This window comes from Taudactylus pleione, unplaced genomic scaffold (genome assembly GCF_031769625.1).
Source record: "Taudactylus pleione unplaced genomic scaffold, aTauple2 ptg000258l, whole genome shotgun sequence".
NCBI lineage: Eukaryota > Metazoa > Chordata > Amphibia > Anura > Myobatrachidae > Taudactylus > Taudactylus pleione.
This window is the reverse complement of record NW_028284660.1, coordinates 4,354,314-4,373,911: the sequence shown is the minus strand read 5'-3', so window position 1 is coordinate 4,373,911 and position 19,598 is coordinate 4,354,314. Positions and strand designations below refer to the sequence as shown.

At 45.2% G+C, this 19,598-nt stretch overlaps 1 protein-coding gene across 1 annotated transcript in view; it reads right to left on the bottom strand.

Moving 5' to 3' along the window:
* Positions 1-16,972, bottom strand: part of LOC148514821 (C-type lectin domain family 2 member D6-like) — a 39,066-nt gene extending 22,094 nt beyond the window's left edge. Inside the window, exons 1-2 of the mRNA XM_088480953.1 lie at positions 16,934-16,972; positions 8,909-8,965 (exon numbers count right to left, since the gene is read on the bottom strand). Of these exons, the coding sequence (XP_088337079.1) occupies positions 8,909-8,965; positions 16,934-16,949 (73 nt within the window). The 5' untranslated portion in view covers positions 16,950-16,972. The remainder of the gene's footprint in view (positions 1-8,908; positions 8,966-16,933) is intronic.
* Between the last annotated feature and the right edge of the window lie 2,626 nt (positions 16,973-19,598).

Genomic DNA, 19,598 nt, shown 5'->3' with positions numbered 1-19,598 from the left:
AAATCGCACCACATATGGTGCGAGACGTGCACCCGCGAGTGGATACGTGCACTGTGTTTGCCCCCATGACTCCATGAGATTGCATGGTGCGATCGCATTGTGCGCCATAACATACCGTAGCGTATGCTGCTGCGAGTAATCGCATGGCACGATGCGTGCACTTGTTTGTAGTGCGATCGGCAAGGATGTAAGAGGACACTTCTGTATTAATGTCTTGAACATTCTGGATAATGGAAAATTCAACTTAAAAGCTACTGGAGTCATTATCCTTCTGATCTTGCAAGAACCTAATTCACACAAGGGCTGCTCTAAACTATCATTTGTTGTCGACAAAAACTAGTCAAGTTCAGGCAGAAGTCAACACAGTCTGAGATCAATAAAATTTGTTAAAGACAAGTACTGTACAAAAAAACAACAGTATAAAAGGAACACCAAGACAAGAAGCCAGGCTTGGAATTATAAATCTTCACTGAGTGCTTAGTAGTGGTAAGTAACATGGCAGAAACTGTTGTTTATGTCGAAGGACAAGGATCAGGAGCCAGATATTGTGGTCCAGCAGTCCAGCAGCTAAGAACAAGATAGCACTTCAGACTCTAAAGCCAAAGAAGATGAATGCTGAAATGGCAACAAGGCATGGAGCAGTCTGTAATCTCATGATTAGAGTTCGGTCTCATGCTTATCAAACAGATTAACATTTTCTGTGGATCTATAAGCACCAGCATATCCAAACGGAATACGTTCAATATCCCGGCGCATGGGATTCCAGCACTCAGAATGCCAGCGACAGAATCCCGACATTTGTCAGAATCCCGGTGCCGGCATCCCAACCGCCGGAATCCCGAATGAAAGTAGCGGGGATAAGAGGAGGGTTAGGAGTTAGGCTCTAAGGGGGAAGGGTTAGGGTTAGGCACTAAGGTGGGAGAGCTAGGTTTAGGGAGCAGGGAGGGAGGGTTAGAGTTAGGGTTAAGGAGAGGAGGAGGGTTAGGATTAGGGAGAGGAGGGTTAGGATTAGAGATGTGCGGGTTCGGTTTTTCTCGGATATGTTCGGATCTCAAAAACGGCATCTTATTGGCTATCGGCTATCATGTGTTTTGGATAGCCAATAAAATAAATGCAAACTAATCTGAACTTGCAATATTTTTGGCGAAAAAAAATGAATAAAACCGAAATTGCACATCTCTAGTTAGGATACTGACCACAGGATTTTGACTGCCAGGACCCCGAGCCCCGGCATTCCGTACCCATCCCATCCATACAGTTTATGGCTTCCAGGGTTTGCTGATACAAGCAATGCCATATATCTTTGCTCCAAGGATATAGCATCCATAACCAATACACCTCCAGACAGTCATATCTGTGACTGAGTCCACTAAGTTAAGAACAATTACATGAATACACCATAACTGTGCATTTGCACTCCTCCTTCCCCCTTTGTAAATGCAAGGAAATGCAAGTCAAGTATCTGTGAAAAGCAAATATGGATGCAGTGGGGTAACTTTATTAAGTGATGAGTTTGCGTTCATTCGGAGCACGTCGCAGATTGACGGCAGGATCTATTGCAAAAGGAAAGTATTTACTAAAAGTCGTTTTGACCTTCTAAACAGAGCCTGCAATCAATCCCTGTCCATTTCTAAAGCCCTATCCCATCAGGATCTCGCCGCAAACCTGCTGCAACCCAGCATTTTAATCTATTTTTAACACTACATGCCTGCACAGATCATAGGGATCTGTGCAGTGCTAGCAATCCCGACTTTAGTTTGGCAGCATTGCAACAGTTTTAAACCCGCCTTTTAGTAAATGTGTGATTTTTATTCTCCTAATGGTAATACATTGATTGTCATTGATGTTCTATTCTATTCTAAAGTGTGGTTTCTCAGCGGTTTAGCTGTGGTTTTGAGCTTAGTAAATCTTTCAAATGCAATCCCGCTGGAAAACCGCTAGGAAAACAAAAACCCGCCACTTAGTAAATTTTCCCCAGGATATGCAAATTCACAGTGCAAAATGATTTATTCAACAAAAATAAATTTGAGATCATTTAATTGTTAGATATAAATTACATTTATTTTTATTTATTCTGTAGCACTTTACAATTGGGAACAAACACAGCAGTACAATTGGAATGGGCATACAGTAAATAGACAGATAGAAATGTAATCTTACTTACTGTACAGTACATATAAAACAATCCAACAGTTAAAATAAATATTATACAAAACCAATAAGCCACTCTTGGAAGTGAGTTTTCATTCTATATCCAGAAATGTTTCATGCTATTCTGTTAATCAGATAATGTTCTCTAACAATTTTTTCTTGCAGTGCCATAACTCTGGATCCTGGCGCAGTCCATGCCCCCTCCGCATGATGTCATATTGAGGGGGTGGGACCACAATCATAAGAAATTACAGCAATGCCCAGAGCTTTCTAAGGATGCTCCGGGAGGCAGTATGGGCAGTGGTGTGCACGTCTAAAGTGTCCTATGGATGCTCCGAGCAACACTACTGCAGAGATTCTGGCAGCAGGGTGCTGTTCCAGGTACATTGCTAGCTAGATGCAGTGACTGTAGGTGAGCAGCGGTGCTGCCCACAGTGCTATACTCGTATACCCCGAGTTATGGCCCTGCTTACTTGTATATATCTTCATCATCGGTTCTTCTATATATACAAGTATATGGGGGCAATTGAATTAGCCATGGATGCCGCTGAATTGTTTTAGGTGGCTTTGCATGCTTCCTCTAGGAAGACTGATTTTGCTCATAGCTTATGGATCATAACTGGCTAAAAATGTACAATGTGAGCCTCTGACGGCTGCATTTAAATCCTGCCATTTGTGCGCAGGGAGAGCATGAACGAGGAGCTGAGCAGTTAGTTATTACAGGCAGTGTGTAAGTTCCTGCCTCTGGGAAGTTGGTGGTTATTGATACTGTGGAAGTTCCTAGATCCAGGCATTTGGTGACTACAGGCACAGTGCTAGTTCCTGGCTTTGATAGTTGGTGACTACAGGCAGTGTGCTAGTTCCTGATTCAGGTAGTTGATTACAGGCTTGTGAAATTCCTGACTCTGGGGAGTTGTTGATTACAGGTACTGTACTACTTCCTGGATCTGGGTAGTTGTTGATTACAGGTACTGTACTACTTCCTGGATCTGGGTAGTTGGTGATTGCAGGTACTGTGCTACAGTAGTTCCAGGCTCTGTGCAGTAGGTGATTACAAGCATTGTGCTATTTCCTGGCTCTGTGCAGTAGGTGATTACAAGCAGTGTGCTATTTCCTGGCTCTGTGCAGTTGGTGATTACAAGCAGTGTGCTATTTCCTGGCTCTGTGCAGTTGGTGATTACAAGCAGTGTGCTATTTCCTGGCTCTGTGCAGTAGGTGATTACAAGCAGTGTGCTATTTCCTGGCTCTGTGCAGTAGGTGATTACAAGCAGTGTGCTATTTTCTGGCTCTGTGCAGTAGGTGATTACAAGCAGTGTGCTATTTCCTGGCTCTGTGCAGTAGGTGATTACAAGCAATGTGCTATTTCCTGGCTCTGTGCAGTAGGTGATTACAAGCAGTGTGCTACTTCCTGGCTCTGTGCAGTAGGTGATTACAAGCAATGTGCTACTTCCTGGCTCTGTGCAGTCGGTGATTACAAGCAGTGTGCTATTTCCTGGCTCTGTGCAGTAGGTGATTACAAGCAGTGTGCTACTTCCTGGCTCTGTGCAGTAGGTGATTACAAGCAATGTGCTACTTCCTGGCTCTGTGCAGTAGGTGATTACAAGCAGTGTGCTACTTCCTGGCTCTGTGCAGTAGGTGATTACAAGCAGTGTGCTACTTCCTGGCTCTGTGCAGTAGGTGATTACAAGCAGTGTGCTATTTCCTGGCTCTGTGCAGTGGGTGATTACAAGCAGTGTGCTATTTCCTGGCTCTGTGCAGTGGGTGATTACAAGCAGTGTGCTACTTCCTGGCTCTGTGCAGTGGGGGATTACAAGCAGTGTGCTACTTCCTGGCTCTGTGCAGTAGGTGATTACAAGCAGTGTGCTACTTCCTGGCTCTGGGAATTTGGATATTTCAGGCACTGTTATAGTTCCTAGCTCTGGACATTTGGCAATTACAGACACTGTGCTAGTTTCCAGCTCCAGACAGTTGGTGATTACAGGCTCTATGCCATTTCCTGGTTCTGGGCAGTTGCTGATTATTACAGTTTCTGGTTCCAGACAGTTTAAGATGACAGGTACTAAGCTAGTTCCTGGCTCAGGGTAATTGGTGACTACAGGCTTCGGGCTAGTTCCGTATAGGTTACCCATCTTCAGTTTGATATTCTCAGTAAGTGATTCAAACCTCTTAAAGTGGAACTGTCACCTACACAGTGGAAGCACCCTTTCTGTGATCTGAACCAATATTCATGATAATGTATCGTACCACATTCAGTAGGAAGGAACCAGTGCCTCGTCAATAAAAAAAAACAATGTCCTAGTCATGTATGTCCAGTGTTTCCATTTACTCTTTACTTTTTCCAGTTTTCTTTTCTTTTGATCCCGATGATCTGGATCTTCACATGGAAACCTGTAAATTAACTTTTTTTAATTTTAGTTTTATTCAAATTAATTAAAAAATAGTAAAAAAAAAAAGGCTGCTGCCAACACCGTCCATGTTTTCAAGTTTTCCTTCTGCAAATTCTCGACAGGGAAACAGACCAGTACTGCATTGGGCGTGCAGCTGCAAGTAGTGGACGTCCGTATGATCGCAGTAGGTGTGCAGTCGCTGCAAAAGTAAAGATGTACACATACCCCCGTGTTTTTGGTTCTAATTTATCATCTTGTTTTGGCAATACTCCCTCAAGTGTTTTGGTTTGGATTTGGGACCTGTTTTTGTTCCTTTAGTATTATTAACATAAATAACATTGATTTCCAGTCAATTTTGACCACCTCGCAGCGCCTGAAATCATGAGGACGGGACTTAAATTCAATCCGAAACCCGCAAGATACGTTTTTTAAATCTGAGTTCCGAATTGCGAGAAGACCCGACCTGGGACTCGGTTCCATTCGGAACCCCAAAGCCATTTAGAACTCGATTCGACTCAGAACCCCAAAGTTTGGTTGTGTTCGGATTTCAGGTAAACCGAACCACACATCTCTATGCAAAAGTAGTGGGGTGTGGACAGGAGCATTTTAAAATGACTTATGTTCTGAACAACTGGGCTCTTCTGTTAAGTCAGTCCTTTTTGAATGTCTGTTTCTGTAAAATTACAAAGACATAAATTAGAACATGGCAGTCGATCTGGGGGCTTGGTGGCAGATTGTGACCCGTAAAGGCTTTTATGTGTTCCTCAACATCCAGAGAACTTCCATGAACTCCTGTTTAATGCTATTTATAGAGTTTTCGGTCCATGAGTACATAAGTTTAACAAATCAGTGAACCTCTTTGTGTAAAAAACGTGGGCAATAGTGAACTAAAACAGAAGATGCTTAAGTTATAATATTCATAGCTGGGAACCAATGATGCAGTTGAAATTACTAATATAACCTGATCCTTCTTCCCATGTTAAAGGGTAACATCACCTAAAATTGGAGATATGCGCTGACCCTCTTGGTTTGGTTCTGGATCTGGAATAATCTACGTGTTTTGGTTTTGGATTTGCAAAAAACCACCCTCAAGTGTTTTGAATCTGGATTCTTTTTTAGTAAAAATTGATAAACATAAGCTAAAATCATATAATTTTTGCAATCCAAAACCCGAAATCGGATTTAAAATCTGAATTCCGAACTGTTCCGAATTCCGTCGATGGTGGCCCAGAGCGCATGCGCACGACGGAGCCGGCATGTGCGAGATCCGGATAGCGACGGGCAATCCGTCGCTCCGGGTCTCGCACCAAAGGGGTGACAGCACGCCCCCTTTGGTGGGCGGGTTGGGGGGGTGGTTGCCCAGACGGAGGCGTTCCCATGCGAACGCCTACCATTTGGGGACGGCCCCACCGACATCACAAGTGATGTCAGTGGGAGAGCTTTCGGCTCTGTTAGAGCCGAAAGCTCTCTGGGGCTTGCAGCCACGAGACCCTACCACAAGGGTCTCGTCACAAGCCCGATGGTCGCGATGGTCTTGACCATCGTGGCTAGGAGGCCGCTTCATAAAAAAAAAAAAAACTCCCTGATTCAGAGTGAGCGCTCTGTCAGAGCGTCTGGATCTGAATCAGGGCCTCTGTATGGTGCACGATCATATAGTGTGTACACAGGGCCTGATTCAGACCCGCTCGCAAGCGGGTCGATGGTGGCCTACTGCGCCGTGCGCATGCGCAAGCCCCGGAGCGAGCGAGAAATTCTCTCGCTCCAGGGCTCACTACAAGACGGTGCGGCTGTCGATGTTGATCGACAGCTCACCCCGTTTTGTAGGCGGGGCGGGGGGTGGCTACACAAATGGAAGTGTTCCCAAACAAACGCCTGCCGTTTGTGGGCAGCCCGACTGACATCATGAGGAATGTCAATGGGAGAGCTTCCGGCTCTGTTAGAGCTGGAAGCTCTCTGGGGCTTGCGGCAGACGAGACCCTACCATAAGGGTCTCGCCGCAAGCCCCGATGGTCTCGACCATCGCGACCATTAGCTGGCCGCTCGCTGATGCTGTGGGTGGTCACTCACAGCTTAGCGAGTGGACAGGAGGCTGTTCTTTAAAAAAAAAAAAGACCTGATTCAGAGCGAGCGCTCTTTCACAGCGTCCGGCTCTGAATCAGGCCCACAGCTCAAAACACTAATGCTAGGTGGGTTATCTGGGCAGGTTAGCACTTCTCATTTTAAGTTCGCACCCCATAGCGATGCAAACCAAAACTTAACCTTGTATAATTACCCACTAGGTGAGTAGCCACATATTGGGCCTCATTCAGAGGAAGTCGTTAGATGCAAGCGGTCGCTCTGAATCAGGGCGGACACTTGCATCCTGAACGGCCGCCTCCTTGTCGATCGTTAAGCTGTGGGTTAAAACCCACAGCTCTAACGCCCGACATGGGTGATGGTCGCGATGGTCAAGACCATCGCGACCATTGGGGCTTATGACCAGACCCTAGGGTAGGGTCTGGCACTCGTAAGCCCCAGGGAGCTTCCTGCTCCCTGGGGCTTACGAGTGCCCAGATGACATTGGGGCGGCCCCAATGACATCAGCAATGATGTCAGTGGGGCCGCCCCCAAACGGCAAGCGTTCTGACTGGTACGCCTCTGTTTGGCTGGGCACGCCCCCGGCCCGCCCAGCAAATGGGGCGAGCTGTCACTCAACATCGACAGTTTGCCCCGTCTCCTACGAGACCCCTAACGACGGAGCGCCCGTTGTTAGCCGGGTCTCGCGCATGTGCACGACGGAGCTGGCTCCATCGTGCGCATGCGCTGTGGGGCAACATCGAGTCGGTTGTGAGCGCTCAGCGCTCACGACCGACTCTGAATGAGCTCCATTGACTCTGATGGAACCTTAATTGATACTCCCTCTTATAAACAGATATACATCCCTGGGGGTGTTACAAGACATTTTTTGCTCCCATGTATAATCCAGTGATAGAAAAGCTCACATACGGAATCGATATGAAATTCCCGGCAGCGCCTGGCCGACAGATGAGCAGAGACCGGCAGCGGAAGCCCCACAGCGCTGGAAATCCCGATCGTCCCTAAGGTAAGTATATACTAACCTAACCCTCCTTAGGGGTGCCTAACTCTAAGCTCCCCCCCAAGTGCCTAACCCTAATCCCCCCTTCCCCGCTGCCTAAACCTAAGTCCCCCGCGGGGGTGCCTAACCCTAAGTCCCCCCCGGGGGTGCCTAACCCTCCCTCCCCCTAGCCTAACCCTCCCGGGGGTGTGCCTAGCCCTAAGTCCCCCCCGGGTGCTCTAAACCTAACCCTCCCCCACCGCGGCTGTCTGCTTGCGGTGCCCGGCATCCCTTCGATCGGGATGCCGGGCGTCTGTCTCCCAGCGTCGGGGAAATGTCAGGTGTCTACATCTAGACGCCCGGCATTTCTCCCTCACCGGGAGATGACAGTCGGGAAGCCTGCTGCCAGTATTAAGGCAGCCGGTTTCCCGATTGTATACCCTCACATACATAGGGGGCTTTGACCAGGGGCGTATTATTAACACATTCTATCAGTACATGGGATGCTCACTCTCCACTGAACTATTAATACTCCTGAATTAAATATGTATACTTACCCAGAACTTGGCTAGTTCATCCTGAGAATGCTTCAGGTAACGCTGTTGTTCTGGTCACTTGTGGCCCCATCCCCTGTGGCATTACGTCATGCGTTGAGAGAGGTATGGCAGCGGGCACCGTCACTCAAAGTTAAGGCGCTATTAACACATTCTATCAGTACATATGATGCTCACTCTCACCTCAACCATTAATACTCCTGAATACTTACCCAGAACTTGGCTTGTCCATGCTGGCACATAGAGAGGTAAATACCGGAGAGCTGCTTTGGAGGAGCTCATCATCTATATCGGGCTGTGCTCTCACTTAACAAGTACCTCGCCAGGGGCAGAACTATGGGAGACAATGGAGGCGCCTGCCGCCGGGCTCCAGCTCTGAAGGGGCACTTCCTCCATTGTCCACAACATATTCACCCTACTTAGGGCTGTAACTATGTACCCAGAGTATACCGTCATGGCCGCCCAATACATGGCACCCCTTCCCGGCACCTGAGAAGCCACCATACACTATGGTAAGCTCCATGTCAGACCATCAGTTTCCACGTTCGTCTATCTATAACCTGTCTGCATGCGAATTGCTACATTACACAGTCAGCAGCTGTGACGGGCGGGGGGCACCAAATTATAACTTGCCTCCGGGCATCTGGGATGAATTTATGCCACTATACCTCGCTGTCTGTCTAATGCACAGTTGTTTGTAGTTGACGAGTGAAATTTAAGTGAAACAACAATATAATTGAATATCCCATCTTATTATTTACCTGGCTGAGAATTTTTTAATTTTTTTACTGGTTCCATTGTTAGAGGTGCGGAAAATTCTGCAAAACAAAAACAAAATGATAGTAATTAGATTACAATTTCTATGTGATACTAAGAGGCCAATTAATTTAGCTGCAAGTGTAAAACACAAATACTATCTACACAGGCAGCCACATATTGATTCTGATGGAACCCTAATTGACTCTCCCCCTTAGAAACAGATATACATCCCTAGGGGTGTAACAAGACATTTATGGGCAAGGTCTCCCTTATATACAGTAACCCAGTGATGAAAACCTCACACACATACACTACTTATTGGGCTTTGATCAGGGACGTATTAGCACCCAAGGGGGCCCATGTGCAGTGGGCCCCCTCCTCCAAACAGTGCCCCCAGGCCATTAGAGAGCTGGTTCAGACCGGGTAATTTGAATTTGTGTGCTGTCGGGAGTGAGGAAAAACAGAGTGTCCAGGACAGACCATAGTGGTCACTAAAGAAATCGTTATAAGCAGACTGGAACTGTCATCACTGTGAGTAGGATACACTTACTTACCCTTGTCCTTTCCATTGTCTGGTGAATACAACACATACAACACATACCTGAATACTGACCTATCAGAACAAGAAGGCGCTGTATCCCAGATTCCACCAGCTCATCAGAATGCCACATCTGCCAGTAATGCAGTCAGGTAGTTGAGTGTAGGTATACTGGCAGACCGTGATGTGGTGCTACACAAGACCTGGCAAGATGATGACGATGATGAAGAGGAGGAGGAAAATAACTTATGGCTTTCTTTCCCCTTAGGGCGTTTATCCCCAAACACCGTGTGGCAGGACAAGCATATCAGCTTAAGTACAAAAATTAATTATGTAACAGTGGCATAGATTAGGGAGTGGGCTGGAGGCAGTACAGAGAGTAGACCCTCTAATGGGGTTAAGACAAATAAAAGCTAAGAGCCTATTGTAATGGTGAAAAAATGTGACGTCATTATGAATGCAGCATAGCATGCGATTCTAACTGTATAATGATGACGAATTGGTGGCAAAATTGGCGTCAATTAACAGAAAAACAAGTGTGAATAGAAATTGTGCCATATGCAGAGCCATACATTGCGACACACCACTGTATCAGAAGCACAAACGCCTCATTTTCAACAATTCATCATAATTAGTAATGCTTGCACCTGCCCTATAGCATGTCCAAAATATACCCCTCCTAATCGATGTATATGCGCATAACTGCTGGTCTGCATGAGCCGCATTTTGTGAATATGTCCCTTTTAGTCTTTGTCTATGTGGGAATGCCACAACAAGAGGGGTGCTAAAAGATACCTTTACAGTATGTGTTCAGCACATTTTACATTACTGTGAGTGGGGTACACCTGCATGATTCATACCTATCAGTGTATAGGTATTGAATAATTTGATGACAGAATACACTATTGGTTCATCTCCCTTTCCTGGGAGCTAATTGGAAGAATCAAGGAAATGAGAATCCAGGAAGGGCCAATTAATAAAAGAAACCAGTCACTTCAGTATATACTGTGAGTGGGGTATGTTCATCTACCTGTTTTGTTCAGATTGTTTGGGATAATCTTGTTCACTTACTGTACGAGAGATATATAAAGATACCTTTAAGGGCATTTCCACAATCCCCAATAGTGCGAGTGGGTTACGTTCTTTGTCCTTTAAAGATATCAAGGTGGTGGAGAATTATTTTCTATTTTTCTACCAGCAATGACCCGTACCAGGAATCCTACACAGGGTAGTTGTGTGAAAAGTTACAAGTTTAAGACATACTACAGTATATGTTTTTTATCTCTGAATCTTTCTTGTATATGGATTTAAATTACAAGTGAAAGGAAGAACCAACATCCTGGAGGATATTGGATCATACTATTGGATTAAGTCAATGGATTAAGTATTTTATAATGTATTTTTATAATATTGTTATTTCCTGTTCATGTGAAGCGCCATTGTCTCAATTCAGAATATTTGATATAAGTAATTAGTACCCCCCTACCCCTTCTCAGCACTCCTGAGTGCCCTACGCCACCCCCGCCCCAATCGGGGTTCACCTCCCCAGTGGCACCATCTTCATAATGATATTCGGGTAGATGGTGTATGCGCACAAGATAGCAAAAACTCTGGTCTAGCACCACCTTTCCAAAGATATCACTAGGAAGATGGTGCTGCTGCATAATGGTGGGACCCACTTGCTGGCACAAGACCATGGGGCCCATGTGCATGGCACACCCCGTACCCAATTAACTATGCCTATGGGGCTGGGCTTGATTGGTAGTGCCAGTCCCCTCAGCTGTGGGTCCTATAACATACCTTCCAACCAATTGTAGAGTACTGTCCTACAATAAGGATATTCATCTTTAATATAGATGTGGTGGGGTGCTGCACTGACTCCGCTCTCCATGGAGAGCAGCATACAAAAAAATATTTTTTTAAGAAAGAGACCTCTGGTGTAGGGAGGTAGAGGCTTCCGAATTTTCAGAGCGGGTGTTACTCCCGCAAAACCATAACTAGGGTGGTGCGGCTGGTGCTGCCGCACAGAGCGCAACTGCCCTGAGGGTGGAACCGGCCACCCACTGCAATCACTTCCATTGAAGCTGCTGGTTCGCCCCTTTGTGTCACTAGCAGAGTAAGACCCCGCTTCCGCTGTTACCGGGGCCCGCGGCAACTACATGTATCCAGCTGCGTCCACAGAGCTTGGAGAGATGTTGTTATTGAGCTCTCAGCCAGTAGGAAGCGTCCTCGTCCTTGGATCCTACCTATTATTTTATAGACTGTACTTGATAAATGTTACTTCAAAGCTGATTGATTGCCATGGACAATTTCACCACTGATCGGTCCACTTCACTAAGTTTTTCACTGCTTGATAAATAAACCCGACTGAGGGCCTGATTCAGCAAGGAGCGCACGCTAGCAGACGCACGTACCCGGCCGCTGCGAGAATATGCTAATCAATGCATATGCACGGAGACCACAGCACAAGATGCAGACACCCAGCCATACATTAAGCTGCCCATCTCCCTTTACTTAAAGCCTGAGTAGTCCGCAAGACAGCGGTAACATCGAGAACCATCGGAACCATACGCACAACAGAGGTTGACCTGATCTTGTGCAGGATTTTGCCCACTTCCTGCGTGCATCGAGTAGTCTAGCTGCATATGTTGCCGCATTGCCTTAATTATGCACGCCCCTATAACGGCATCCCAACGCACAGGCACGTCTGCGTTCATCTGACCACCCCCCTTCACCACCCACAAATGGGTGTCGATCACTATTGGAAGGGTCCGCATACACACTGCGTGTTGTCTGTGTAACCTTAACCGATCACACTGGCTGGTTTGCGCATGCGCAGTGTGATGCATACACATGCGCAGTGCAAAAACATCGGCCTAGTGCGTGCGTTCTCTCCTTTGCGTTCCTTGTTGAATCAGGCCCTGAATTCACTGGTTATTGTATCCAGGCCAGACTCCAGAGGCAGAGAGACAACAGGAGGAAAACGGCGGCTGCTGGTCACAGACAAGCATAGGTGTTATATAGTGGTAAGAGGAGCCGTGTGACTACCATCTCCAATGTGTCAGCAGATAATTTCACAGGATAACATATGTGTTGTGTTATACAATGTGTACTATACTGTGTAGTTAGTACTTAGTGTAACAAATGTGCTATAAACTAGTAGCACCTGTGGAAAAAATATTTTTGGTTAATACACATATATGTTTATAGCTCCTTTTAGGAGAATTTGGTAAGGTGAGTTTCGGTTTAAAGTCACTGTTGCCGCGATGATGTTGGCCCTAACTGTCCCTACCTTGTCCCTCTGGTGGGCGCTTCTTGGGGTACATGTCCGGGCTGAGATGGTAGCTGGTGGGCTGGAGCCTGGCCTTGGCTCTTGCTCCATGTGTGCCGCTGGCGTCTGGCCGGGTGCGGCCGTGGGTGATGACACACGTGATGACGTCAGCAGATAGGGGCGGGCAATGTGAGCGGCCAGAGTGTTCATATGCCGAATGCAAATCACCTTGTGCCTCCAAAGCATTTCCTGCCTTCAGACACTTTGCCAAGGATATGTTGTACAGTGTGTGCTATATTGTGTAGGTATACTGTGTGTTATATAGGGCTCTATTTACTACAATCCGCATTTAGAATGCAGATTGTAGTGTGATATTACTGAGTGAATTTGCATTGCGAATTCAGGCAATATCACAGGGATGTGTCCATCCTGCACTTGGATAGCTGATGACCGGGTCCCAGTGCAGTGGGAGACCAGCTGACCGGAGGGAGGACAGCACCGGAGCCTGGATCTTCGGTCCCTGGACTAAAGTAAGTAATCTTTTTTTTACTGTTTTTTTTTTTGCCAGTGATCAGCGTGTGGTCTGTTTAGACCACACAACTGATCACTGGGGCCAGCTCCGGGCTCTGTTCTGCCTGTTACAGCGGAGCAGGAGTCCGGTAACTGGGGGAGACCCTGGATAATGCCACCTCCAGGTGGCGTTATTATTGAGGGGCTTCCCCCGGTATTTTTTCACAATATATTTTTAGTAACTTGCAGAAGTTCGCATTTCAAATTACAATTATGGGAAATGCTATCTGCTTACTAAAAATATGTGATAATTAGGGCTTGGAGTAGAATTTTACAAATTCTACTCCAATTGCCCTGTAGTAACTTAAGGTGATACTAAAATAATGTGAAAAGGGTGTGCGCCGCTCACCTCTTCCACTGAAGTGCCAGTCTCGCCCCTGCATGTCACTCATCATGCACTGTCTGCCTCTCGACCCAGTCCCACACTGTCTGCTGGACAGGAGAGAAGTCATTACGTCACTACCACTCCCGCAGTTGTTAGGGTGAAGAGCTGTTGGGTTAGGTGCTCAGTAGGCATCGGGATGGCATCTAATACTGTAACAGGTCCCTATGGACTGCCAGGTCAGCTCACAGTGACAGGTCTGGTGGTGGTGTCCAGCATGTATGCATCAGTGGGGGTGTTTGATCCCCTGCAGTCATTATCAGTGACGCTGTTCTAGTGCATATATAGTAAAGAGCGGGGGGCACCAAAATGTTTAGTTACAGCTCTGTTCTCCTGCATCCCGCTCGCTTCAAGTTCCAAGTGAAGTGGGCAGAATGGAAAGAATAATGCTAGGAATCATGGTCAATGAGTATGGGCGGGGCCAATAGGACATGTTTCTGTGATTATTGCATCATTCAGCCACACTTACTATACATAGAGTTGCGATTTGCGGAATTCTACCCATGAAGGGGTGGAGCCTAATGATGCTGATCGATGACCCTGCCGCCATCACTGCCCACTTGCATCCACTCTCCAGATGGGCAGTCATGGCGGCAGGGTCATCATCAGCGTCATTAGGCTCCTATTGGCCAGGATGGTACTCGCCAGGGGTGCCGGCAGAAGAGGGCTAATTCAGTCTGTGCTGATGCTGATCTCTAATGGTGCCCATCCACTAGCCGATTACACTGTACGATTGCACGATTATGACATCGTTCAGTAATCGTCCACAAAACGGGTACAAATTGTGTATCCAAATGTCGGAAACGACCAGCGATGAGTGCTCCCGCTGGTCGTTTCCGACATCAGTCATCGGCCGAACATGCAGGCCAATCTGCCGATAATGACAGATTGGCCATAACATTAAGGGGCTCACGTCCGAGAAGCAAGACACCCCAAAAAAATTACAGCCAAGGGCCATCCCCAGGGCATCACATGAAAAAGGGAAAATGGTGATAGTGAAGTATAAAGAAAAAATGTGTAAAGATAAATCAATAATTGTTAATGAAATGATAAAGAATTAAAATGACAGAAATAATGTACAAATAGAGAAGTGATAAAAGTATTCTATGTGAATTAAGTGGTGATGCCATGAGAAAGGCTCAGTCAGAACCCCCCCGGGGGCCCCACTCCCAAACGCTCACCCCAGAATAATTATTGCTACATAATGGTAGCACCCACTCTGGGTCATATAATTACAATTGATGTACTGCATGATAACAGTACATATATAAGTTGAGAGCTAACTTACCTTTGAGGTACCCCAAAAAACCTCCACATGGCACTATAAGCATCAGCACCTCCTCCTAATGCTGACTGCTTTCATGCCTCTCCAAACTTGCAAAAAAAAATGGTAGTTGCTCATATCAGCTTAATTGCATAACACTGCATGTAACAGAGCTAACTTAGCTCTCAGCATATATATGTACTGTTATTATGCAGTACATCAATTGTAATAATATGACCCAGAGTACAGTCTGCTAAAAGAGTACATCGCTGGTCGATGATAAGTTGGAAGGAGACCAAAACTGAACGATTTGAACGATAATATGATCAACATTGTTATCTTTCAAATCGTCCAGTTTAATAGCTGAGTGTGTACGCAGCATAACTGCCTGCAGTTAAGTAGCACCCTATTCTGGCATGAAAAACTTGTCCAAAACCGGTTGGGTGATGTTACACCCTATTATGAAGCTTCTATGCAGTACAGATGGCACAGAGATGCCTAACAATTTATATTATTACGCATCACCTTTGCTGTTCCTACTAGACTAGAGCTAAGCCTCTCTTACTCTATATTTGGCGCTAGAAAACATGAAAATAAAAGCTTTAAGTGTCAAAACCTTCTGGTATTTGCTGGGAGACAGAGAAAGCATTAAAGTCTAGACAAAAACAGTGAGGGGCACACCGACGCAGTGCCATAAACGGTAACCTATAGACTATAAGGATGTTTTATGCTGAGACGTATTTATTTATTAACAGTTTCTTATATAGTGCAACATATTCCTTTGCGCTTCACAAGTGGAAGCATTAATAGAACAACACTGGGTAATAACAGACAGACATAGAGGGGTATTCAATATAAAACGTTAACTTCACTGTCGAAGTTAACGTTTCATATCAGAGTTTTTACCTGCGTTAAAGTATCGGGCGCGCTCCCGCTTATCCCTGTATTCAATATAAAATTAACGAAAACGGGAGCCTCCGAAGTTGGATTTGGGTAAAGTTACGAATTTTTCCTTAAAAAAATTGTAGGACCCCCCTAAAGTTGTAAAAACATGTGGGATCACTATGGGTACCCCCGTTTTAGCCTTTAAATGAAAGTCGGGGATTTAAATAGCCGCAGCAGGTGTTTTTTTCCCGACATTGAAGAAGTGATGCAGAAGAGCACTTAGGTTATTTTTTTCATTTTTTTAAGTGGTCCCATCAAATTTGGGGTACATGAAAATGGGTACTAGCATATTTTTATGTCCCTAAAGTAAGTTTTTAAAAATTCTGCATTTGTGCACCTGCGAATATAAATCTATTCTAGAAAACACCTGCCGCATACTTGCAGAATAGCCCTGAACCTATTTCCTATTGTTATACAATTTTTTCACATGTTTGTTTTTTTCACCCCAATTTTTAAATTAATTTTTTGGGGTCTCCCTATTTTTTTTTTTTACTTTTTTTGACACAGTTCTTTTTTAAATGTCATTCCCAGGGGTGCAGGCTATTTTTTTTAAGCCTGCACCCCTAAACCCCAATTCTGCACTTTTTTTTTGACACCTATTCAATGGTGAAAAGTTATCCCCGTTTTTTATCAAAGTCTTTTCAAAACTGCGATAAGTCTTTGAAATTGAATACGTTGTAAAAGTATAACCTCCGATAATGACGTCATACATCCGATATTAACGCAAAAACGATGTTTTCGCTCCCATACTGAATACCCTTCATAGAGGTAGGAAGGCCCTGCTCACAAGCTTACAATCTATAGCCTTGTCCATTATAATCTGTCACCAGTATTCTGTGTTGCAGTTTTGCAATACAATGACTTCCTATGGGTATATAACTGTCCTGTTCTGCTGCCTTGATCCCCTCCTCATCGCTATTCATGCGAGACCCTTCCTACCACTGCCTAATGTAGTGCACTAATCTAACTGCCTGACTCCTCAATGTAACAACACAGCATGATAACAATGTAACTGAGAGCCTCCCAGCATCTGAGACTCATCTCCCATAATACTGACCTGATGTCATTACCATGTTTCCTTTACAAGGGCTGCAGCTTCACAATATTCTCTCTGTCTCTGCTGTTAGCAGTGAGTGTGCCTGAGGGACTGTGTGTGCAGTAGTCATAGGATCGGGGCTGGGCAGAATGAGGGGGAGGGGGGTTTTCTATCTTAAGTTTTGTTTCCTTGACAGACTGGTGGAAAGACCAAAGCGAATACTTATTATTATCTATTATTATCCTATATTTATATGGCACCACAAGTGTTCCGCAGCGCCTTATATAGAACTAATAAGTGAACAAAAAAAAAAACAAGTAACTTATAGTACAGTGAAGGACATTATATACATTGCTGCAATAGTGACTAAAACACTCATAATAAGCAGCAGGGAGTTGGCAGAGACGTGTTAGGTGCCCTTATGGGGAGTAAGGAGAAGCACATGAGGGAAGAGGTCCCTGCTCGTGAGAGCTTACATTCTAAAGAGGAGGGGCAGACAGACAGGCGTGACACAGAAGGGGAAGATAGGTACTACTATTTTTTTCTTTTCTATTAACTATATAAAAGCGAAAATTTTTCCTTCTGTCTTTCTATACAAATCAACAGTTTACAAGCCAAGATCTCTCATGGTTCTACAGCTAAAACACCAAAGAATAATGTAACACCCCTTTACCTGGGTCTCCTAGGTAATGGGCTGTATTTAAAGATACTCTCCTTGCAATGCTTCACTCCATGCGGTTCTCTTAATTTCAGTGCCTCCACCCGAATCTTCATAGAAAGTGCTCTTCTGGGGAGTGTTCAGGGTCAGGAACACCAGGGGGAGACTCGGGGAACCCCCTGCCCAACATGTACTTAGGCCACCGACACCACAGTAATGTATCACACAGATATGTTGCAAAAGCCACCCTGGCACATTTATTAATGGGTTTGGGATTGCTATTGCTTTTTGTGGTTTTATATCAAAAATATTTGGTAAGGTAAACAAATATAACCATATACAAAATAGGCATATAAAGATAAATTGTACAGTCAGTTGTGTTTCCAAACATCTAAAGGGCATATACAGCATTAATCAAAAACAAACATAACACATTGGCCCTCATTCAGAGCCGTACGCTCTGAGCAGAGCGCACGCTCTGCATGAGGGCCGGGCTCCATTTTCATGGAGCGTCCTCCTGGACGCTCGTATAGCTGTGGGTCACCACCCACAGGCTATACAAGCGTGCATTTTGATGGCCGCGATGGTCGTGACCATCGCGACCATCGAAATTGCAAGCCGGAGCCTGCGGTTGAGGTTTTCAACCGCAAGCTCCGGAGTGATTTTGGCTCTATCAGAGCCAAAATCACTCCCACTGACATCACTAGTGATGTCAGTGGGCCGGCTTCTGACGGGAGGCGTTCCCGTGGGAACGCCCCCGTCAGGGAGGCACGCCCCCGGCATGCCCCGGCGCCAGCGCTACAATAATAAAAGCATTGTCCTGTTTGGTTTATTGTTATATGCAGATTTGGACACCATTATTTTTGGGCCATCAGTTTACTGTTCCTCAGTTCCTGGTGGTGCGTCACCTCCCTTGGTATTTCTAGTGTAGATAACCTGGGCTCTGTGTTTGGATACCAGCTTGATCAGCCCTTTGTTTAGTAGCTCCCGGAGGGCAGCTCAGGCTAGTGAGCCCCTAATCTTTAGCCTCTCTGACACCACAGCTGGAGTGATGAGCTTGTAGTAGGGGTCTTCTTTGCACAGCTTTTTGTACGTGGCCTTGTCAAACAGCACTAGATTGTTCAGCTTGTCCCGCACTTTCCCCTTGTAGCAAAAATCTGATGTATAATTTTCAAGTCCGAACTCCAAACTGTATAGATAGTATATACACATACATACTGTGTGTGTATGTATGTGTATACATATATATATATATATATATATATATATATATATAAAGTGGAAAAACAGAGGCACTCCGGGAGTTTATAATTACAAATAATTTGTATTCATATCATGTGAAGCCGACGTTTCGGGGCCACAGCGCCCCTTTGTCAAGGTGTACGATACGGAGGGCACCCGGGTCCAGTATTTCTTTAACAATAGTGCTGGGCCAGTGGCAAATGCAGGATTTTTAAGGGGGGGTTTCCACACACACATAAATATATATATATATATATACACACGCACGCACAGCATACACACAAAAGCATGTGTAAATGCACAGCATACACACAACTTATAAGCATACTCTTGCACAGCATACACACAGACATAAGCATACTTACATACACACTCACAAGCATACTTACGCACAGCATACATACACACAATACTTACGCGCAAGATATATACATACTTACACACAGCATACATACATTCTTGCATATATACACACAAGCATACTTATACATACAGTCAGGTCCATAAATATTGGGACATTGACAGAATTTTCAGATTTTGGCCTCTATTCACCACCACAACGGTTTTGAAATGAAACAAACAAGATGTGCTTTAACTGCAAGCTTTCAGATTTTATTTGAGAGTAATTACATCCAAATCGGGTGAACGGTGTAGGAATTACAACAGTTTCAATATGTGCCTCCCACTTTTTAAGGGGCCAAAAGTAATAGGACTATCAACTCAAAAGCTATTTCATGGACAGGTGTGGGCTATTCCCTTGTTATTTCATTATCATTAAGCAGGTAA